Genomic DNA, 24865 nt, shown 5'->3' with positions numbered 1-24865 from the left:
AAGTTGACTGAAAAAAAAAAAACAAAACAAAACACAAAAACCCACAATTCCCTTCTCAGAAACTTTTTCTGATTTTTTTCCCCCATAATTGGTCCAGTTTCCTCTCTTCACCCCTATGTTTATTTTGTCATTTCTTATTGTCTGACCCAGAACCTGGCTTAATTATAGCTTTTCTCACCTTGTCTTGTAACTAATTATGTGTAACATAATCCCCTAGAATGAGCTCTTTGCTGTTACTTGCTTTGCTTTCCTTCCTACTAGAGGGCTCCTTGAGTAAAAGTATGACTGTTGCTCACATTCCTACCTTCACTACTTGTCTCTGTTGTTTTAAGGAATAAGGAATAAACAAGCTAGGAGACAGCCCTGGAGGTAGTTCTGATTCCCAAAGGTCTTGTGTTAACTGTGATAATTGATGCAGACAGACTCCAAGCTCAGTCATCATTGTAGCACTCCTGCCCCCAGGTCCTGCCCTTGACTTCTGTAACCCAGGTCTCAGCTGCAGTGCTTTCAATTTAAAATCCATGCTTATTAAAACCTATGGGAATGGACCCACCCATACGAAGAATTTAGGCTTATGTGGTAACTCTCCTAATAGCATTGGAGGCTATTGTGTGTCTTAGGGTTGGAAAAGCCTGAAATCCTATTAGTTTGAATGTGGTAAAGTATTTATGTTCCCTTCAGAAATGCCTGAAATTTGGAGAAAATTCTCAGTTGTTTGTAAGGGAGTTGTAGTTTTGGCAGTAAGCTGCATATTTTGCCAGGAGCCAAATTTTAAGTTTTATTGTTTTTCGGGAAACACATCTGTGAAATAATGGAAATAGTGACAAACTGTGCTTAACATTTTAAAAGTTTCTAAAATTATTTTGTTTACTTGAATTAAAAAACTAACTTTTAGGATAGCCTGACATTGGGCTATGACATTAACATAAAGCTTAAAAATATATGAGAGGTTAAATTTTATATGTGTGTATTGACTGATGACAGTGTCTTATTTCTGAATTTGTGGAAGAGGAAGCTAGATTTTAGTTGTCGATTAAGATCATTTTATTACAATTTAAAATTTTGGGATTTACCCAGAATATGAGCAAGTGGTTTTCCTTGATAAACTTTATTTTACCTTTTTTTTTTCTTTTTTTTAAAGGAACAGTAGTTGACATAGACTTTGAGTTAAACACAGAGATTACAGAATCAGATGGGTGTGGGGGCCAGGTGTCTACTCTAGCCATCCAGAGAGTAATTTCTCCTCTGAAGAACTGCTCCAGTGGAGCTGTATTCAGCAATTCTTTCCTAAGTGACAAAAACAGACAGACCTTAGATAGGTCTTCTCTTGCCCTGCCTGCCCAACTCTACCCTCCTGTCCTCTTCTCTAGGTCTCCTCGCCTCATTGTACTAGGAGACCTAGAGAAATTAAGTAACTTGCCACCAGAGACAGAGCAGGGACGGATGGGAACCCCTGTGTAGTTGACACTCTAGTTCTTCCCTTCTTCATTAGCAGCCCGCCTCCCTGGGTAGACACCCATAGTCCAAGTTAATCCCCTGTGTGTAATAACCAGTTACCTCTTTTCTTACACTTTGCTCTTAGCTGTCCTGTATGCCCATTACTCATTCACATTCCTCTGTGTAGCTCTCCATCTTCATCTTTGCTTCCCCCTCCCCCGCCGGCCCCCACTATTTCCATCTCTTTTTCTTCCTCTGTTTCTGATCACGTCTCACCTGTTGCTTTGTTTCTTTCCTTTAACCCCTCCTTCTTTTTTTTTTAAAGGTCAACTAATTCAATCTTTTAAAAAATATTTATTTATTTATATCACTGCAACCAGTCCTATTCAAGGCAGGCATGACTTGGTAGTTGCCAGTAGCATGTGGGATTTAGTTCCCCAGCCAGGGATTGAACCTGCATAGCCCCCATTGCAAGGCAGGTTCTTAACCGCTGGACCGTCAGGGAAGTACCCCCTCCTTCTATCTTAATTGGTTGGCATATAGAATAGCAATGTTTTCATAATTGGAGTTTTTTGATTACATGTAACAGAAATTGGCTCTGACTTGCTCAGGTTCAAAATTTTAGATGAATTTTCTGGTAGTCAAAAGAGGGAGATAGAGGGCGCCTGTGGCCTTTACTGTTTAATGAAAACTCTCTAGTCATTTTAGTGGGAAATAGTCTTTCCCTCTCTCCTGTCTGGTTTGTTTGTTCATTCTCTCATTGAGCAAGTAATTATTGAGCAGCTGTGCCAGATAACTTTTCTAGGCTCTAAGGATATAGCAATGAACTAGAGAGATAAAAATCCTTGTTGTCATAGAGCTTACTTTCTGCTGGGGGAGACAGATGAACAAATGAAAAGTTGGTGATAATGGCTATGCGGGTGTCTTTCTGGCTACTTCAGGTTGGAAGCTCGGGGAAGCTGTCTTTGAGGTGATGACAGTTAAGCTGAGAAAGAGGAAGAACATTCTAGGCAGAGGTAACAGCAGATACAAAGGCTTTAGGATGGGCATGAACTTGAGTATGACTGAGGAGCCAAGAGAAAGCCCGTGTGGTTGGAGCATAGAGGATGAAGAGGTTGATGCTGTGATAAGGTGTGAGGTCCCTACCATAAGGTATGAGGTCCCTGCCAGGGCTTGTATGTGAGGGGAATAGTTTGGACTTTATAACTTCATGACATGGGAAGCTGTTAGAGAATTGAAATGGTCTGATTTGCACTTAAAAGGACTAAAAAGTCATCTTTTAGAACTCTAGTCAAAGCTCTCCTTGATACCAGTTATCTCTGTGTTTTGATTTCTCTTATGCTGCAATGCCGTGATGATCTGTGTATTTACATGTTTGACTTCCCTGTCTTCATTTTCATATCCCTAAAATGTAACTCTTCTTTAATTTCTTCCAGTGTCTTCTAGTTTTCAGTTTACAAGTCTTGTGCTGCTTTGATTTAATTTATTCTTGTGTTTATTCTTTTTGATGCTATTATGAATGGAATTGTGTTCTTAATTTCTTTTTTGGATTGTTTATTGCTAGTATATAGAAATACAGCTGATTTTTGTATATTGATCTTATATCCTGTAATCTTGCTGAAATTATTCTAGTTGTTTTTTGAGGATTTTAACAATTATTTTCTGTATATATAAGATAGTATTGTCTGTAAAGAGAGAGAGTTTTACTTTTTACTGTTTTTTTTTTTTTCTCTCTTGCTTAATTACCCTGACTGGAACTTCTAGTAAAATGTCAAGTAGAAGTTGTAACAATGGACATCCTTGTCTTATTCCTTATCTTCAGGGGAAAACATCTAGTTTTCTGCCATTAAGTATAATATTAGTTGTGGGGTTTTCACAGATGCCCGTGAATCAGGTTGAGGAACTTGTGTTCTTAGTTTCTTGAGTGTTTTTCTTTTTTTTTCTTTTTATCATGAAGCAGTGTTGGATTCTAACAATGTGTTTTAATGAAGAGATGCGTAGATTTTGTTGTGAGTTGTACTGTCTCTCAGTAAGTAAATTTTCTTGAAGTGAGCTTCTAAATCTGTAAAAGATGCTAATCAGGTTGAAGCCATAGGGTTCCTTGTTGGTTTTTATAGTTTGTCAATTGATATACATTTAATGGTTTCAAACTTCCCTGGTGACTCAGTGGTAAAGAATCCACCTGTCAATGCAGGTTCAATCTCTGGGTCAGGAAGATCCCCTGGAGAAAGAAATGGCAACCCACTCCAATATTCTTGCCTGGGAAATCCCATGGACAGAGGAGTCTGGCAGGGTCACAAAGAGTTGGATACAACTTGGTGACTAAACAACGTATGCAATGATCTGTGGGATGGATTTAAATTACTTTTATTTAAGTTGAAGTTTCCTTCACTTGTTTCAATTCTACTGTTTGTGAAATTAGTAAACTGTTTAGGGAACGTGGTCAGTTTACACGGTTAAGAAGTAACAGTGGTTACTTCTTAAAAATGTCTGTACATTTAAGAATGATAAATCCTATTATGTTCTTGAAGGATACGTCTGTCATGTGGCGTCTATTTGAGCAGTTGGGGCTAATGCACGGTAAAATCGCCACAGAGTACTTTCTGCAAACACCTGACTGGTGGGCAAAGCTCTTGCTTCTCCTGCTTTCTCTAAGCAACAGCTCTTTGTAGAACAACCAGTTCCTTGTTTGTATTCATTGTTGGTTTTTCTATTCTTGAGTCAATTCAAAAGAGCAGTAGCTTACAAGTAACCATGAGATTCTTGATCTGAGATTTAGTTCACATGCTGTGTGGCTTCTGTCTTAGAAGTTTTCAGTTTGAAAAAGAGTAAGGTGACTATATTCAAAAAGGAGAAAAAACAACTTTTTTGTTTTTGGTCCTTCAGGTGCATGCTCTAGTTACTAAAATGAATACAGTGGGTTGTCTGGTCTACCTTTTTCTCTCCTAGGAAATCTTAGGCAGCCATGAGTTGTCATTGTACTGCTCTCCCACCCAGGTTGGGTTCCATAGCTGGCAGGTTTGGCCATCTTACTCTTGTATGTGCCCAGATAGTTTCTGACTTTTCTTATTCATTTTTCTTCCAATTATTTTGCTCTATTTGCATCGAGAAAATCTTCTTCCTCTCATATTTGCCCTGCCTCCCTGTGCCTCAGATTTGAAATTAGTCCTAATCATATTGCCCAATATTGAGAAGGGCTATTGCATTTTGAAGTGGAATTAGATGTAATAAAGTACCAATCAAACATTTAAAATAATTCAGGGTTCACTTTAGACTCATTATAAACATATTTGTTAATCTCCTCATGTTTTTCTAACCTAATCTTTCGACAAGTACTAGCATTGAGAGAAAATAATTTAAAAAGCAAACAAACTTAGTTAATTGGATTCTGTTTTAGTTTTTGAAATAATGTTTTCTACTATATTTTAGATATCTGATTTCAGTGATAATATGAAATACAATATTGTTTTTGGACTAGGCTACAAGACTAACAACCATAAGACTTTATTTTTGGGAAACTATTTCCAGAAATATAAATGTTAGCTTTTACAAATAGGCTTTTGGAATAGAACTCATTTGCAAGTTAAAGACTTTCTGTAATGGGCCATAGGTGTTAAGAGGATTTAAACACAGGTTGTTGATCTATTGCAGTGGATCTGTTATCTGCATCTTCATCATAAATGAAGTTATAGATCTTGCTGTCTAAGCTTGATCAAAAATTCAGTCTTTGGTTTAAAGAACTACTCTTCTCACTTTAAAAAAACTTTCCTTTTTTAATTTGAAAGGTTTTATGAAACAAAATTCATTCTATACCCAGAATTAAGCAGTGAAAAGTCAGCATGAAAAGTTTTTAATATGAAACCATTTCATTTCAGAGTACGTATTATTCAAGTGGTATTCTGGAGAGAGTCTATTTTTGTGCTTTATGCAGACACTGGTTTCTGATGATGACTGATAGTTGATATGCAGGGTTGTGTTTATCCATGTGTTGTAGCCTAACAGCCTCGTACTCAGTTTGTGTGAGACCAAGGACTCAGCTTTTCTTAGGACCAAGTATTTTCTCCTTTTCCCGTTTGAAGGGTCCCTATAGACTTCCATGTGCTGAGAATATTGGTTAGTGTTTCCTTAGTTTGCTTAATAAGCGGCTGAGCTATTTCAATGAGATACAATGTGCTCAGCAATATCTGTCCTGGAACAGGAGCTCTCCTCAAGCAGGAGAAGCCCATGGCTCTGAGATACCACTAGCAGGAGATGTGTATTTGTCCTGGCTGTGGTTGTCAGTTATGGAAGGACATCTTTTCAAGCTGATCATGAAAGTTCTGTTTCCCATCCAATTAGATGGGAAGATACACATGGCTGATGTTGTCTGCAATTTTCCTAAATTACCCATCAAAGACTTCCCAGTGGTTTCACTCTAATTACACCCCTGAGAATGGTGGCGAGAGTATTTCTATTTTAAACTAATTCTCACATAAATAGAATAAAGTCACTGACTACTCACTGAATATCAAATCCCCAATACAAATTCAAATGTGAAACGACAACAGGTGAGAGTATTATAGAGCAGACATCACCTTAACCAAGAAGCACACTTATTTCTATACCTTGTTCTTAAGAGGATAATTTTTAAGTATTTTGGAAGCAGAAATAAGCGATGGAGATAGAGACCTGACATGAGGTTCTGCCTTTCTTCTATAATTAGTGTTGCCTCCATTACTTGTTAAGCAGAAGCATTGTCTAATATTCTGCAAGCCTTGTAACCTGTGGTTTATAATAGAATCAAAACTTGAAGAACAGGAAGTATGACTGACTTTCTTTTAAGGCGTGTTCAAAGACTGTAAGAGACAACATACATTCCTTCTTGTTCTCATTCAATTAAACCAGTAGAAGAAACTTAAAATAGACTGAATAATGCAAGTTGCTTTAACTATACAGTTGCATTTCTGGTTTGTAATTAGTCTTACCTATCTAATTTGTGATTGTTTAACACTGAATATTTTCATTTCTGTAAGCAGTTAGAACAAAAGTAGAATCAGTTGTGCATTTGAAAAATGTTTGCCTTTTTCCTATTTTAAAATTTTATTTTAAAATTGAATGCAGATATTGTTTTCTTAGTCACTGGTTGTAGTGGGAGGAAATGATTAAGGAGAAAAATGTTGCTAAAAATAAAAAAAAAAATTAAGCATTTTGTTTGTGCTTGTATATGACAATCAAGGCTTGATGCTTTCTTCAAGAAAAAGCAGTTTATAAATGAAGTGCCCTGACACTTAAGAAGTCTGAGAACCAAGTCTTGCGAGGCAAGGAAGAGACGTTAAAAGTTTTGTTTCAGCTCTTTGTAGAGCTTCTACCTCTTCGTATGTTTTTATAGATGTTCATTTCATGGACTTCTGTGGTTTTACATCTTGCAGATAACTGGTAATTCCTCTCCTCTCCAAAAGTAAATAAATAAATAAATAAAAAAAACAACCAAACCTGGTAATCTTACTGTTTTGTTCATGAGAAGTTCGCATAAGGAAAAATGAGTACAACAACCCTCTCCTGGTTACTTTGTTGGAGAGAGTTGTGAGCCAACAGTGATCTTTTGATAGTTTGACAGTGGATTGATAAAACAGGAGCCAGTGCATGTATTTTGTAGTTGTTGATACTAAGTCACCAGGAGATTCAGGATGCCCTTTGAACAGAAAGAACTAAGAGTAGCATCAATATCTGCACATCAAAAAATGAGAAGACTGAACTAAATGATGGTCTGTGTGACGGCTCTGATGTAGAGCAATTGTGAGGAACGTTTACAGCCTCATGTTTTGATGTTTGTATGCATACATGGGCTTTGGTCTAAGGTGTCAGAAATAATAGCAGTTATGGGTCCATATTCAGATGGATACAGGTGATGGAAAAGAGAAGAAAAAAATAATTTTGAGATCAAAGTTTATCTTTTTCCTGTGGTCCCATAACATAGATGAGTAATGTGGCAGGTACAATTCTGAACACTTGATATACATTGTTAATTCACTAATTCCCAAAAATAGCCTGCTGAGGCAATTACCGTGTTATCCCCACCTCATAGGTAAGGAAATGGAAACACAGAGAGTTAATGTAATAGAGCTCATAAGTGAAGAGCCTGGCAGCTTGGCTCTGGGCTTGGGGTGCCTAACCGCTACGCTGTGTCACCTACTCTCTAGGTAGGGGATCAGTATTCTGTGATCACGTCATGCGTGTTCTCACATAAAATGCTCCCTTTCCCTCCGCTGTTCCTGCAGCCGTCAAACATTTTTTGAGTGTGTGCTATGTGCTAGGCATAGTGGTGAGTCTCGCAGATACAGAAGAGACAAGAAATCCTGCTCTCAGATTTACCAGCTTAGCCAGGGAGACAGACTGAAATAACCACAGAAACCTGTGATGACAAACGAGGGTAAGAATTTGAAGGAGAAGGGCAAGGAGCGTTGAGAACATATGACAGGGGCCTGAGCTCATCAAGGTGCCAGAGAAAGCTGCCCTCCCAAAGTGCCTTGAGCTCTGATGCCAAGGGGAGCAGGAGACCATCTAAATACTGTAGTGATGCCAGGAAGACTCAGGTAGAGTCTACTGTCTTTGTGGACCATTCCCCAGCCCCCTTTAGAGCCCTTGTTCTCGATATCTTAGTAACCAGAATGACCGTGCAGACTTTCCTTGTGTCCCTGCATGCGTGCAGGTTCCTATGCAGATTGTAAGCATTAAGTAGATACTTGTTGGTCTTTGGTGACTGTGTTCTGTTCCACCTGCTTCCTGCCTTTTATCACATGTTGGGAGTGGCCGAGTGTAACTTCAGAACAGATAGGGGGAAGTAGGAGAATGAATGTCTCAGTCAGGTGGCATGCCTTGGCTCTCAAAATACTTTCTAAAAGCTTATACAGATCATTTGATCTAAAGCCCTTATGTTTGAAATCAATGTCTTTCTTACTTTCTCTTTTAGCACACCATTGAAGTCTTGTTTCTATGTACCTGGTTTAATGCTTTCATATAACTGGGATCGGAAAGTTAATTTCACTAGCTCCTCTGGGCATTACCACCAAAGTTGTAGTGACATGTTAAAAAAAAATCTCATTCACTGAATATTAAATAAGCTGAATTAACCCCTAGGGCAGATTCAGTCTTTGTATTTTAACAGTTTAAAGTAGTTTATATTCACTAAACATATATGTATTTATTGAGCATCTACAAAGGAGGCTTTATGAGGCTTATAGAAGTATGAAACACTTGGTTACTGCACTTAAGGAGCTTCCTACTTAGGCTAAAGGAAAATAATTGCAACAGAGCTGTGAGGGGCCCATCAGGAAGTGGTCAGGAGGGCCCATGGGGCTAGGCTGCCTGACTCCACCTTAGCTATGTGGCCTTGAGGTAACTGATTCTCTGCATTTTGCGTGTAAAATGCACATTGTGCTTGTGAGGATTAATGATCCATATTATGTAAATTGCTTAGAGTAGTGTTTGCCACATAATATAAACTATATAACTTCTTGTTTTTATTATCGTCATCCTTGTCATGGTCATTATAAAGAGTAAGGGGAAGGGTTTCTGAGCTAAAGGAAAAGGCATCATGATTTGAGTTAGGTCTAAGAAACAGGAAGGATTTTAATAGGCAGAGAAGGTGTGGAGAGGATTCCAGAACGAACCTCAGATGCTAGACAGTGTCAAGTATGATTCGGGAACAGTGAGGAGTCCAGGCTAGTGAATGGGGTTCATCCAAGGAACAGTGACAAATTCACCTGGAAAGGTGGATTAGGACCTTATCTTGGGGAAGGATTGACAGGATTGGCTGGACTTTTGAGCAGAACTGAGTTTCTCAGGTTCTGCTTTAGAATTACGAGAGTAGGCGGGAAGTGGAGGCAGAGAGAAATGGTGTGAGTCATAGCATATGGAGTTAAGGGTTTGAAATAAGTTGATAATGATGAAAAAAAGGTCACGTGCATATCTGCTGGAAAATAATGAAACTTAAAATTCAGGGCCCCTCCTTGCTCAGAACCCTAGTGGTGGTTTTGTATTAATAAAATTTGAAAAGATATTTGTATCCTGTTTCTTTCCCCAAATAATATGTTTCAATCCCCCAAAACTGCTTCCACCCCATAATTGAAAGAGACTGGAGAAAGAATCAGTCTATGTATTGGTTTGATGAGGGTGGGTAGAGTGAGGCAGAGAGGCCAGCGTTAAAAAATGACTTTTGAGATTTTATCTGAGTGATGGGGAGGAACCTGCTGGAAAAGAGGGATAATGGGGAAGCCATTTAGAGAGCATGGGTCTCAAACCAAGTTGAATGTTCCAGACGGTTAGCTTCACCAGGCAAAGAAACATTTTCTTTGCTTTTTTTTTTTTTTAAATAAAATCTCTGCACATCCCTATCCTCAGTTGCTGTTGTACAAGTATGATAATTTTAAGTTATATGAGGCTGGAGAAAGGTGTGTAAAGATGACTGCTAATTAATAGGCTAGAACCCAAAGCACATTATCATAGGGATTTCTTTGTAATGTCCACATTAAGTATGCCGTATAGGCTAAGCCTAGTTTTCTGAAACCTTTAAAGAGAGTCTCCTTTTTGGTATGATTCTTCTATATTCAGCAAATCTTGGTGCTTCTAGACTATTTTCAAGTTGAAACATCTGTTTTCTGGAGACTTCTATTTAATAGACTCAGACATGGTTGGTAATGCTGATTTCACGGCTGTTTTAGTGTTCCTGTGGCAGTACCTGACTGGGAAAGGCTGTTCTCAGCATTTTATTTCCTTTTTCATAAACAAAGTAAAATATTAAATAACAGGAAATCAAAAGGCAAGATTGAAGAATACTGTCTCAGATGGCCAAATTGAATCTTCAGGAGTATTTTCACTTTCCAGATCACAAAATATAAACATAATTGGCAGAGACACTCAGGTTTCACTTTTAAATACATTATGTGTGTGTCTGTGGTGGTGGGGCGGGGTGGGTGTTGGCTTTGCCATCAGGCTTTTTTTGGGAAATAATAATACCTAAAAACAAAACTAAAAACATAGTAAGATCTGAAGCAAATATTTCCGGGGAAGGACCATTAGCAAATTCATGACTCAGAGTCTGGTTTAGACTTCTGTATTAAGCCATGTGTTGTTTAAAGAATCATCCCGTGTATATCAGATAGATTAAATTATCTGAGTAAGAAAAATTGTTGTAAATTCCAAATTGCTTCTGAATTTCACATGTACCATTTTTTGACAGGCTTTAAAGATTTAATGACCATGGGATATAGTTTAAAGAAATGATTTAGATGCATTTGCAGATTAGTTCTAAGAGGATTTTGTTTAACTTACCAGGTTGGGCTACTGTTCTATGAAATTAGTCCAAACTTCACATTTGTTACAATGGTCCTCAATGTGTTGTGAACACAAACATTTAACTTTTTTCTTCAGTTTTATTGAGATATAACTGACATATAGCACTGTTTAAGTGTATAACATAATGATTCACTCACATACATCATGAAATGGTTATCCCTATAAGTTTAGTGAATATCATAGTCTCATATAGATACAAAATTAAAGAAACAGAAAAAAATTTTATGATGAAAATTCTTAGGATATACTCTCTTAACTTTCATGTATAACATATAGTAGTGCTAATTATATTTATCATGGTGTACATTACATCTCTAATACTTATTTATCTCATAACTGAAAGTTGGTACCTTTTGACTGCCTTCATTCACTTACCCCTTCTGTCAGCCCCCATCTCTGGTAACCATAAATCTGATCTCTTTTTTGTATGAGATGTTTATTTTTGAAGTATAATGACCTATAATACTGTGCTAATTCCTATTACACAGCATAGTGATTTGGTATTTCTATACATTTCAAAATGATCACCATGATAAGTCTAGTTGTGATATGCCACCATTCAGGGATGATGTTGTTCAGTTGCCCAGTTGTGTCTGACTCTGCGACCCCATGGACTGCCGCACACCAGGCCTCCCTGTCCCTCCCCATCTCCTTGGGTTTAGCCAAGTTCATGTCCATAGCATTGGTGATACCATCCAACCACCTCGTCCTCTGACACTCTCTTCTCCTTCTGCCTTCAGTCTTTCCCAGCATCAAGATTTCTTCCAATGAGTCAGCTGTTCGTGTCAGGGAACCAGAATATTGGAGCTTCAGCTTCAGCATCCGTCCTTCCAATGAGTATTCAGGGTTGATTTCCTTTAAGATTGACTGGTTTGATCTCCTTGCTGTACAAAGGGCTTTCAAGAGTTTTCTCCAGCACCACAGTTTGAAGGCATCAATTATTCAGGGCTCTGCCATTCAAAGATGCTATATACTATATTCCCCACATTGTACGTTTCATATGCATGGCTTATTTATTTTGCAACTGGAAGCTCGTGCCTCTTCATCTCCCTTACCTATTTCTTTTCTTCCCTCCCCACTGCCTGCATCTCTAGAAAACCACCTGTTTGTTCTCTGTCTTTAACTCTGTTTTCTTATGTTGTTCCTTTTTGTTTTTTTAGATTATTCGTATAAGTAAAATCATACACTACTTGTCTTTCTGTGACTATTTCATTTAGTATAATATTCTGTAGGTTCGTCTGTGTTGTTGCAAATGGCAAGATTTCATTCTGGCTGAGTAATAGTCCAGTGTGTGTGTGTGTGTGTGTGTGTGACCACATCTTCTTTATCCATTTGTCTATTGATGGGCAGTTGGATTGCTTCTGTATCTTGGCTATTCTGAATAATGCTTCAATGAATATAGGAGTGTATAGTCTTTTCAAACTAGTGCTTGTGTTTTCTTTGATTAAATACTCAGGGAAGAAATTTCTGGATCCACATGGTAGTTTTATTTTTAATTTTTTGAGGACTGTCCGTACTGTTTTTCATAACAACTGTACCAATTTATATTTCCACCAACAGTGCAGGAGAGTTTAGTTTTCCCCACTTTGTTATTTGTTGTTTTTTTGATAATAGCCATTTTGACAGGTGTGAGGTGATAACCTCACTGGGGCTTTGATTTGTTTTCCCTGATGAGTAGTGATGTTGGGCATCTTTTCATGTGACGCTTGGCTATCTGAGTGGCTTCTTTGGAATAGTATCTAGTTAGATCCTCTTTCCATTTTTTAATTGGGTTGTTTATTTTTTGGGTGTTGAGTTGTATGAGTTCTTTGTATATTTTGGATATTAACCCCTTATCAGATATATCACTTACAAATATCTTCTCCCATTTAGTAGGTGGTCTTTTTGTTTTTCTGATAGTTTCCTTCACTGTCCAAAGCTTCTTAGTTTAATGTAGTCCCATTTATTTTTGCTATTATTTCCCTTGCCTGAGGAGACACAGCCAAAAAGATATTATTCAGACCAGTGTCCAAGAGAGTACTGCCTACATTTTCTTCTAGAAGTTTGTGGTTTCAAGTCTTATATTTAAGTCTTTAATCCATTTTGAATTTATTTTTGTGCATAATGTGAGAGAGTTTTCCGTTTGGATTCTTTTGCATTATAACTGTCCAGTTTTTCCAGCATCATTTATTGAAGAGGCCGTCTTTCCTACACTGTGTATTCTTGCCTGCTTTGTTGTAGATTAGCTGCCCAATGGCACTTCTCAGAGAATTAGAATAAATAATTCTAAAAAATGTGCGGAGACACAAAGACTTCAAATAGCCAAAACAATCTTGAGAAAGAAGAGCTAAAGGTATCACTTGCTCTTACTTCAGACTATACTACAGAGCCATAGTCATCAAGGCAGTGTGGTACTGGCACAAAAACAGACAGACGCACAGATCAGTAGACAGAACAGAGACCTCAGAAATGAACTCATACTTGTATGTGCAATTAATTTTCACAAACATTTTTCAATTTTAAGAGTTATATATTTTAAAATTCATTTATGTGTAGACTGGCAAGTGATACTAGTTTTCCATTTATAGAAATGGCATAAACTACTTTAGAATGAATTAAATTAAAAGATTGTGTCTATTTATAGAGAGAAGAACATAAATAGAAATGATAATACATGGTGCTACATGTGGTGGCAGAAGTTGAGAAAGTTGATGCATGATTAACTGAAGTTTGTGAAACATTGGCTTATTGGAAAATAATATACATTGTACTTACTTATAGTACTGTAATTTTAATTAATTGTTAAATAAAACTCTCACAGCTATTGGTCATACATATATAACATAGAATGTTAGCTCTTTAAGAATCTTTTATTAAAAGTTAAAAGAGTTATTTGGGTCTTGGTATGTGGCATCAGTGTTTTGTGTGTGTGTGTTCTTAGTTACTCAGCCATGACCAACTCTTTGCGACCCCATGGACTGTAGCCTGCCAGGCTCTTCTGTCCACGAGGATTCTCCAGGCAAGAACACCAGAGTGGGTTGCCATGCCCTCCTCTAGGAGATCTTCCCAACCCAGGGATCGAACCCAGCTTTCCCACATTGCATCAGTATTAATGAAGCAGAAAAAAATCATTCTAATTGGTTGACTCCTAAATGTGGGCTCAGATGGTAAAGAATCCGCCTGCAATGTGGGAGACCTGGGTTCAATCCCTGGGTTGGGAAGATTCCCTGGAGAAGGGAAAGGCTACTCACTCCAGAATTCTGGCCTGGAGAATTCCATGGACCATGTAGTCCATGGGGTTGCAGAGAGTCAGGCACGACTGAGCAACTTTCACTTCACTAAGTTAGCAGTAAGAACATATATGTCAAATGTTATTCTATTGAGAAGAGTTATAGAACTTCCTGGCAAAGAGTGGGAAAATTTTATAAAAGCCATGCATGTACTCACTAATTTTGAGGTAAATTGTTAAAGGGCTTTCCTGGTGGCTCAATGGTAAAGAATCCACCTGCCAATGCAAGAGATGCAGCTTTGATCTCTGGGTAGGGAAGATCCCCTGGAGAAGGAAATGGTGACCCACTTCAGTATTCTTGCCTGAGAAATCCCATCAACAGAGGAGGCTGGCAGGCTACAGTCCACAGGATCACAAAAGATAAACAACAACAACAACAAAACCAAGCACTGTACAAAGGGCTTTTGTTAAATTTTATCAATCAAAAGTTGGGCAAGATTCTTCTAGTTTGGATTCACATATGCTAATATCTAGTGAGAAGAGTAGACAGTGTATTATTGTTTTTTCCTGAGAAACAGAAAAAGAAAATCAGGATATTTAGAAGATGCCATGGAGTTAATTTTATTCAGTAATTACTTTTAGAAATATCAGAGTATCTGGGAACAATTTTTTGAGTATTAGTTAAATATAGACTTTATTTTTAGGAAGGTACACATGTAATACTTCGTAACTGATTTAGTTATTCATTTAGTTATTCCTTAAAAAAAATGAATGAATATACGTTAGTACAAAATACAAGAAATGTGAAGATAGTAGAAAATATAAAGTCCTCCCTCCTCCCACTAATCCTTCTCCAGCCCTATTCCTTACACACAACTCCTGTTAACAGTTTGAAGTCACATAATTTTAAAAGCCAAGTGTAATGGCCTTTGTAAATTGGAAGAGTAAAAATCTTTGTTGTTGTCCCAGATTCTGCTTGCATTGCCTGCATCTGTATTTTTAAGCAGATGTGATGTGTGGAATTACTGTGGGCTTTGACTCAGATCTGAATTGGAATTCTAACTGCATCACAGAGCAGCCGTGAGAGTTTGGGAAGTTCCTTACCTTTCTGAGCTTTAGGTTCCTCGGCAGCAGAGGCTTAATAAATTTGTTTTCTTTCTGAACTCTAGGCTTTCTCTCTGTCTCTTTTTAATTAGTGACATATCAAAGAAGACCTGGCATAAGAATCCAAGACATTTTTTCTCCTGGAAAGATGGAATTTGTCATTTTGATGACCCCAGCATGCGTCTATTCAGTGATGCACTCCTTTATAAATAGAATAGTTCACCACTCTCCCAAGTACCTATCATCAGGTTGTAAAAGGACATTGCATTTACCTGCCCCTGGAATATTCCTGGAATTTATATGGCCTCTGTTGAGTTTCACTTTGCACTTGTTAATGATTTAGCACTGGGATAAAAATAAAAACAAAGACTCTCATCTTACAGTGTGAGAATATGGATCATGTGTGCTAAGTCATGCAGGTAAGATGAGGAGCAAAACTCAGTGGGGTAACCGGTCTAGAGAAGTCTTTCATGTGGGTTGTTAACTCCCTCCTGTAGAATGATTGCCTCAAAATTAAATGGAATTAATGTAATTGCTCCTGAGAAGGGAAATGTATTTTGCTTTTCAAAGATGGTTGTATAAGCTTTAATTATCTAATCCAAACACAGGAGCTTTCTACAAGCAGCTTTCTCTTTTAGCAGGCGTAGTCAATTTGCAAATACTGCTGCATCTTTAGGCTTGAAAAATCATTGCATTATAACCAAACCTGTTGAGTATTATATAATCTACCCATTAGGGAACAACAAACTCCTATTTTAATATTGGTTGCTGAAAAAGGTTTTTAACGCTAGGGTTGGTTTAAGTGAATTTTTGTAATCATTTTAGCTGCAACTCAAGATGTGGTTCTCCACTGGTGGAATCTGTGTCTCCCCACGGTTTCATTTTCTCTGCTGTTTTTGTTTCATATTCAGTTCGCTTTGTTTGGTATGTGCTTTATCAGACCTTGTTTACTTGTCAAAGGAATATGGAACTTTCTTAATAAAAGTTAGAAGTATTTTTTATATATTTATTTTAGCTTTCTTTTTTCAGAGAATTGAGATGTTTTCTAGTCTTGAACTTACTAATAATTAAATACATGTAATATATTGCTACTGGAATAGCTTAAAGCTCAAAGAAACTTTGTAAGCAAAGAATAAACCCTACTTTTTAAGAACTGGGACTCTTGTCATTTTTGTTACTGAAAGGCATAGGGTTTTTTGTTTTGTTTTTGTTTCTTGGCTGTTCTGTGTGGTATTCAGGATCTTAGTTCCCCAAAGAGCAATCCTACCTGTTCCTCCTGCACTGGGTGCATGGAGCCTTAATCACTGGACCGCCAGGGAAGTTCCATGCTTAGGGTTTTGACGTTGGGACATGTTAAGGAAATAATGCCATTAATTCTAGGTAGAGAGGATTTTAGAGATCACATTTGATTCAAACTGTAGAGGAAAAGGATCGGTGCTCTTGTCTGAGAATTAAAACATTAAACTGCACTTAGAATAAAACCAAACTCTCGTCACAGTTTGCAGGGCTCTTCACAATCTGACCGCTGTCTGCCTTTCCCTTCTTCCCCCTTCCCTAGCCTCTGATCCTCTCTGTCTGGCTTACCAGGCGCTCTCCCCACTCAAGGACCTAGCCCCTTCTGTCCCCACTTTCCCTTAGCTATTCCATGGGTCTTCTACCTCTCTCCCAGAGACCCCTTCCTGACTACATTGAGGTATTAAGTGACTCAGAGGTTAAAGTGTCTGCCTGCAATGTGGGAGACCAGGGTTCAGTCCCTGGGTTGGCAAGATCCCCTGGAGAAGGAAATGGCAACCCACTCCACTATTCTTGCCTGGAGAATCCCATGGACGGAGGAGCTTGGTAGGTTACAGTCCACGGGGTCGCAAAGAGTCGGACACGACTGAGCGACTTCACTTTCTTCTTCTCGTTCCAGGACTCTGCTTATTTCCTTTTCAGCAGTTGTTTCAGACTGTATTTATTTTTGTTAATTATTGTTTTTGCCTCTCAAGAACATAAATTCTATTAAGAAAGGTGGCAATTCCTCATACAGTGCCTGGCATCTATTACATATAGTCAATAAGTTGATTAAGTGGAAATAGTTCACTGGTTTTAAGAACTCTTTTTTATTTGTTTCTTTAAGATAGTTTATCCTGCTGGTCTGGAGGGATTTAAACATCCTCGGCATTAAGAGCCAAGCCAGTGTTCTTACCTGCATGCATTTCCTCTCATTTCATTGTGATTTTATTGATTGTTTAGAGAGCAGAATAGGTGTTCCTCAGAGCAGACAGAGAACTCAGTAGATCTCCCTTGGGTCCTGTACCCTGAGATGTCTTTCAGAATTCACCAGGAACTAAATTACTTCACATCAGATCTTCTGTGGAGGATAGAGAACTCTATATTGGTCTTTGGTGAACACACAGTTCAATCATGTAGGTACAATTATTCTGTACCCCAGAGAAAACCCTGCCATTATTTCTGTTCAGCGTGCCTTTAAACAGCCCTGGATGGCCCCTTTATGGGTTTGCCCTGTGTCTTTTAGAGAAGGAAATGGCAACTCACTCCAGTAGTTTTGCCTGGAAAATTCCATGCATAGAGGAGCCTGGTAGGCTACAGTCCATACGGTTGCAAAGAGTTGGACACGACTGAGCAACTTCACTTTCTTTCCTGTGTCTTTAAGCTCTTACTCATCCTTAAGCCAAAGACTGCTGTTGAGCTTTAAGCTGAAAAGGAAAGTTTGGCAGCCTGCTTGCTGTCTAAATATCAGCATCATCACCTTGACAGTTGTCACGTTCAGAGTGAAGGAAGGGAAATGCAAATTTGGTGAGTAATTAAAACTAGTTTTGTGTCATTCTTTGGTCATATTCTAAATGTTGCTATTTATTTGTCTTAGGTAATCTATTTAAAGAAGACACCAGAAGAAGCCTACAGAGCACTCCTGTCTGGCTCAAACCCCCCCTATCTTCCATTCAGGTATTACTGCTTGTGAGACTTGAGCTGTGGCACTTTGCTAGACAGCTTACTATTTTAGAGTGGGATTATCGTGTTTTTTACTGTATTAAGACTATGTGATGTTATGTGGAATGAAATGAGACTAGTGTTATTTCATTTTTCTAGAGATCCCCTCCCCCATCTAGTAAGAATAAAATAGCTTTCTCTTTTTAGGAATTATTTTTTTCCTTGAATTCTTTCTATATCTTGATGATTTAAGCATCAAGAGTACCTGGTTTATGACCTAATTAACCATGTCAAGATTTGTTAAATTTCAATAATCTAGTAAAGAATCTGCCTGCAGTGTGAGAGACCTGGATTTGATCTCTGGGTTGGGAAGAACCCCTGGAGCAGGAAAAGGCTACCCACTCCAGTATTCTGGCCTGAAGAATTCCATGAATGGTATAGTCCATTTAATTGCAAAGAGTCGGACACGACTGAGTGCCTTTCACTCACATGTCATTGATTCATCCATTCTTTCTTTGATTTTGTGAGCATTGATTGAGCTCTGACCAAATGTCAGGGACTGGAAATATAGAATAAGACCCTCAAAATACCTTCCCAGATGCGCATCTTTAGTGGGGACTCTAAGTCACTTGTTCCGCAGACACATCTAGCTTCCATCCTGAGAAAGGCGTCTCTCACTACAGTGTTGGAAGACAATGTTTTGTAAGTATCACTTGAAGATGTTTTAAAATTTCAGGTAAACTTGAGCTTACTTGCAGAGTAGAAGGGAACATACATCAGAACTTCCACAACAGACATCTCTGATAGAATTGGGAATGATTCTAATATTTTTGCCTTTTTATTAGTGTACAAATCTATAAGTGTGTGGATTGCTATTGTTACTAATATCAAAATTACCAACAATAAAGAAAGAAAAGAACAGGAAAAACTGAGGAGACCTCTTTGTCTTCATTACTTTCCTGGAAACTCACAGAAAGCAGGTCCCAGTGCCTCACACTTAAAGGTGCTTTTTGTAAATGTTTATTCTAATGAATAAATGAAGACTGAATCCTCTGAGATTGAGAGGATTCCCACCTCTGTTTCTTGACCACAGAAGGGAGTATTATTAGACACAGGGTGGGTGTCAAGGTGGAGAGGAGGAATAGGGGGTGTCAGCGCCTAGTATGCTTAGATGTTCTCAGTGAAAGCAAGGGGTGAAGAACTGGAATTGGGACGGTGAGAGGAAGATATCCTCAAGCAGCCCAGAGGATAAGCTAATTAGCCATTGAAGGGCAGATAGAAGAGGGCAGATTATGAGAAATGCGTGTTAGTCGCTCAGTTGTGTCCAACACTTTACGACCCCATGGACTGTAGCCCGCCAGGCCTTCCTGTCCATGGGATTCTGCAGGCAAGAGTACTGGAGTGAATAACCATCCATCCCCCTTTCCAGGGGATGTTCCCAACCCAGGGATCCAAGCCAGGTCTCCTGCATTGCAGGCAGATGCTTTACCGCCGGGCTTCCCTAGTGGCTCAGTTAGTAAAGCATCTGCCTACAATGCAGGAGACCCGGATTTGATCCCTGGGTCAGGAAAAGATCCCCTGGAGAAGGAAATGGCAACCCACTCCAGGACTCTTGCCTGGAGAATTCCATGGACAGAGGAGCCAGGCGGGCTACAGTTCACAGGATCACAAAGAGTGGGATGCCACAATTGTCCAACTTTCACTTTCACTTTTCTTTACCACTAGCGCCACCTGGAAGCCCAGGATTATGAGAGGAGAGTTTTAATGGTGATGACAAAGCAGTTACTTTCTTCCACTTCTAATGCCTTCTAGAATTTGAAAGTTCTTTGTACAGTGTAATTCTGGTTTTAGAAAAGCATAATTGTTTTAGTCAGTTTGGGCTGTACCATAGCCTGGGGGAGTTGTAAATAACTGAAGTTTGTTTCTCATGGTTCTGCAGTCTGATCAGGGACCAGCATGGTCAAGTTCTGGTGAGAGCCCTCTTCAGGGATGCCGCCTGCTCACCTCTCTGTGTGTCCTCACGTAATGGAGAGATGGTAGAAAAACTCTCTGGGGTTCTTTTTTAAAAGAGCATTCATCTCAATCATGAGGGCTCCACCCTCATAACCTATTTACTTCCCAAGGTCCTACTTCCTAATGTGATCCCAATGGGGTTAGGTTTTCAATATGACTTTTGGGGAACACAAACATTCAGTTCATTGCAGTAATGATAATATTTATTACTTCCTAAATTCTAAGCAAAGTGGTTAAGAGTGTGTGATTTGAAGGCAGAGATTCTTCCTGGGTTTGAAGATTCGTTCTGCTCTTTTCTGTATATAGTAAATAAGTACATGTAATTTGGGCAAATTACTTATCCTTTCTGAGTTTCAGCTTCCTTTTCTGTGCAATGGCTTCAAGGTTATCTTGGAGATGAAATGAGGTAATGCTGTATCACTGTCCTGCTGCAGTACCTGGTTTTGTTTTTCTTGTTGTTGTTAGTACTATTGCTATTTATTAATAAGACATAAGGATTATCCACAGGATATAAAATGAATAGGAAGTGTTTCTAATGATCACACATTCTAGTAGGGGCAGGCAGCTCTATAGGCACATAATTAATAATTAAAAAGTTGGGTTGTGTAAAAATAGAAGAAAAGATTCTGACAGCAATGTGAGAAAGTATCAGACTCATTTAAACTGAACTTTTAAAGGGTTTGGAGGTAGAGTGGAGAAGGGAAAGTTTGCCATGGGTGTGCCCTGCTGGACAGTCCGGGAAGACATTGTGTCTGAGACAACTTCCAACATTGGTAGGAACCATAGCATCCATGGTGAGAAAGGGGCCAACAACTGTGAAGGGATCATAGATGTACTTTTCCGTGGGACAGTGATGATTCTTTAAATTTTTTTTTAAATCAGAAAAATGTTTATAGTTTTTTGTTATTTTGAAAATAACACATGCACCTCGGAATTGTAATGCTGTAACAGTGGTAAAATTGTAATTCCAATCAATAGGCCCAGTGGGCAATGTGTCTATTCAAGCATTTTAAGTGGAAAATATATTAATTTTCATGCTTTTAATGTTATCTACTCAAAATTCATGGGAGATGTATTTGTTTCACAAGCCAGATGAGCCTTGTTATCCTTAATTGTCAATTTAGATGAAGATGTTGAGGAGGAGAAGGAAAGAATGAATTCTTCCTTTAAGCATAACTTTATTTTAGCTTATATATGGTAGGTAATTAGTTTCCTGAGAACTAGAATTTTTCAATAATTGATAAGATTGGAATGGAAGAAAAGATAGTAAGAAAATTATTATTACTACATAGAATTAAATCATAATTTTCATAGTTGTAGCCTATTTTTCCAAATTGTTTTTATTTAAGTATTTGAAAATATTTATGTGGTTAAATACATTAATGTGGTTGAAATATTTTTAAAATATATGACAAAGTATTATTGAAAAATCTCTCTCCCACCCTTGATTCTTACCTATCTAGTCCTTTCTGGTATTTTCTGGTATTGGTTTATTCTATGTCCTTCTAGAGTTTCTTTATGCATATATAAGCAAATAAAGATATACAGTCTTATTTTTCCCATTTTATCACAAAATGTAACATATTATATGTACTATTCTACATTTGGATTTTTCCCCTCTTGACTCATCTTGGATATCTTCTTACACAGCACATAGAGAGCTTCCCTCCTCATTTTGTCATGCTGCTGTATAATGTACAGAGTGCATTTAACCAGTCTCTCTCAGGTAGACGTTTAGATCACTTCCTGTCTTTTAAACTGTAGCTTTTTAATTTGGATGATCTCAAATGTCTTTTAGAAGAAACTGAGATAATACTCTGGAGAATATTATAGCATTGCTGTTAGACATAAAAAGTTTTAGTAATCTGTTTATCTGAAAAAAGAATGCTTAACACAGACATCAGAAATTTTTTCTTAGTTTAGGCACCTATTTCCAACTAAAAGTTTGATCTTGAACATATTGTATGTTGTATTTTTCGATAACACCATGAGTTGTATTTACATTAAGTTGCATTTCTAAATCCATACTCTTTGTAAATCATACATTTGAAGCAGAAAATACCACACAATGTGCATTTATAATTCAGTGAAAAATTTAGTTGAAAGAATACTACTAGTTTTCTGGAAGTTTGTTAGAGAAACAGTTTTTTCTCCTAATGCTGGGATAAGATGTGAATTGATTTTAGTCTACAGCCCAGATCAGCTTAAGGCTGATGCAGTACTATTAAGAATCATTTTTATACTAGTTCTGGTCAGCCATCATCACCTTGGCCTTCCTTTGATAATCTGGATTCTATTATCTGCTAGGTTTTCTTTCCACTTATTGTTAAATTACGCTTCTGTCTTCATTCTCTAGATTAAAAAAAAATCCTTTCTTCATTAATGCTTTTGCATTAATCTGTATTAATTTGCATAATACTGCATTAATTGCATATATGCATAATTCTGCATTAATCTTTCTGCATTAACACTTTTATTTAAAAAACAGGAAGTTGCAAAAGGACCTTCTATTTAAATGTGATTGTTTTATCGTCTAAGAATTAAGAAAAATGAAGACAGTTTTGAAGGCCTGTTGAAGTGTGAATGATATCTTTATATGCCCTCTTTACTGAAATGCCTGTGTTGCTATTTGTGCTATACATAGTTTTAGTGTCTTTCTAGTAAAAGTGTTTTAAGGATTAAATTTAAATAATGCTGTTCTTCAACATTTTATTGATTTAACAAACATTTATTGGAGCAGTCTCTTATGTAGTGACTTGGCTTATTTTTCTAGAGAAGCTTGGCAGGTCCTGTGCCTATAATTTACTATTACATTTTGTTCATGGCCCATTACATTTGCTACATAAACCATGAAAACAAATGTCTTATACTGTGATTATTTGTTTGCAGAGCTGACTCTCCATCAAATATAGCAGAGTCTTCTCTCAAGGACTGGGATTGGACTCTTCTTATTTGTGTGCCAGGGAATAATACATACACTAATTAATTTATTGCTTTTTTTTTGTGCATGTCACTATGATAGTCTATGGATCTAAAAGTTATTGGGACAATCAGGTATGTGCTCCAGGGAATTCAGTATATAGTTTGTATATGAGTATGTAAAGTAGTTATAGGATCTCATTAAAGTTTGGAATTAGGAGGTGTGGGAATATTGAGGAAGGAGGTTTAACACTGGAACTGGAGATTGGAGATGTTAGGGATAGGTGCCATGAATGCCTTTCACCTTAAGATGAAAATGGAGAATAAAAATGCAGGAATTGGTCTTAGGTGCTGAAATTTTTCACTTGTAAGGCATAGATTATCTTTTTATAATGATAAGTTAGGTAGAATACTGTGTAATATAATGTTTGCAGTGTATTGTTTTAACTAAAAGTACTATCTGATTGAGTTTTTCTATTTGTAGATGCTTTTATTTTTTAAATTATGAAAATGTAACACATTTACAGGAGACTTGGAAAATACAGAACAAAATTACATAGTTCTACTATATATTATAATTATTTAAGTAGATAAATTAAGATTTTTAGTTAGAGTTTCAATATCAAACTCTCAAAAGTGAACAGAATGAATATACAGAGAAATAGAAGGATAGAGTAGACCTGAAAAGCGCTATGAACCAATTCAACATAATTAAGATTTATACAGTTTTTACACAATGAGTGAGTGAAAGTCGCTCAGTTGTGTCTGACTCTTTGTGACCCTATGGACTATACAGTCCATGGAATGCTCCAGGCCAAAATACTGGAGTGCATAGCCTTTCCCTTCTCCAGGGGGTCTTCCCAACCCAGGGATCAAACCCAAGTCTCCCGCATATCAGGTGGATTCTTTACCAGCTAAGCCACAAGGGAAGCCCTAGTAGGATAAAAACGCTATTCAAGTTCCTATAGACTACAAATTAGGAGACACTGGAACATATCCAAGGACCTAAGACCAGGTGCAAAATTTGATGGTCTAAAGGTATTTTAATCATGCAGAGCCTGTTCTTTTATCACTGTGGAATAATGTGACTTTTTCTATTTGGATTTATCTTACAAATTTTAAATAACCTAGCTAAAAATTCACTAAAGATGAAGCAAATTTAAGAAAAGGTTTAGATGGATTTACTGCTTATTCTTTTGTTTCCTTCCAGTGTTATTGAGATATAATTGATAGACAACACTGTATAAATTTAAAGTATACAGCAAAATGACTTGACATCCATATATTGTGCAATAATTACCACAGTAAATTTAGTTCACATTTATTACCTCAGGTACTTACAGTTTTTTTATGATGAACTTTTAGGATCTGCTCCCTTAAGCACTTTCAAATACGCCATATAGCAGAGTTAACTCTAGTCATCATGCTGCGCTGTATATCCCCAGTACTTGTTTATCTTTTAACTGGAGGTTCGAACCTTTTGACCATCTTCGTTCAATTCCCCCACTCCCACCTCCATTTGCTGCCTATCCTTGATAACTATAAGTATAGTAGACTTTGGTGGCACTTAAATTTCTTCTTGGTGTGACACTCAAGGGGTATTTGTTGTGATGTCATGGTTGCAGTTTTAGGGTGTTCCATTTAATTGAAAAGTAAATGTGTCGAAAGCTATACTTTTCACTTTACTAAAGATCACCAATGTATTTATCAAGCATGACTTTAGCTTAAAACTAGAGGAAAAGAGTATGTTTCACCTGCTTTAATTCTTTGAGTCCATTCATCTTTACTGTAGGCTTGTCAGTTGGCCGTCAAAGGAACAAGGGGCTTTTTATTTCTGGGGCCAGAGTCACAGTTTGAACTGGCGCGCCTGGTGTGAGTCTTTTTAGGTTCTCTTCTGTCAGTCACTGTACTACCAAA

The 24865-nt window shown here is 37.6% G+C and overlaps 1 protein-coding gene across 6 annotated transcripts in view; it reads left to right on the top strand.

Moving 5' to 3' along the window:
• Positions 1-24865, top strand: part of CDC14A (cell division cycle 14A) — a 179865-nt gene that overhangs the window by 47721 nt on the left and 107279 nt on the right. For all 6 annotated transcript variants that reach the window (XM_043876111.1, XM_043876112.1, XM_043876109.1 and 3 more), the window contains one exon: positions 17952-18031. In XM_043876111.1, coding sequence (XP_043732046.1) covers positions 17952-18031 — 80 coding nt within the window. The remainder of the gene's footprint in view (positions 1-17951; positions 18032-24865) is intronic.

Source organism: Cervus elaphus, chromosome 20 (assembly GCF_910594005.1).
Source record: "Cervus elaphus chromosome 20, mCerEla1.1, whole genome shotgun sequence".
Lineage (NCBI taxonomy): Eukaryota > Metazoa > Chordata > Mammalia > Artiodactyla > Cervidae > Cervus > Cervus elaphus.
This window is presented reverse-complemented; position numbering and strand designations above follow the sequence as displayed.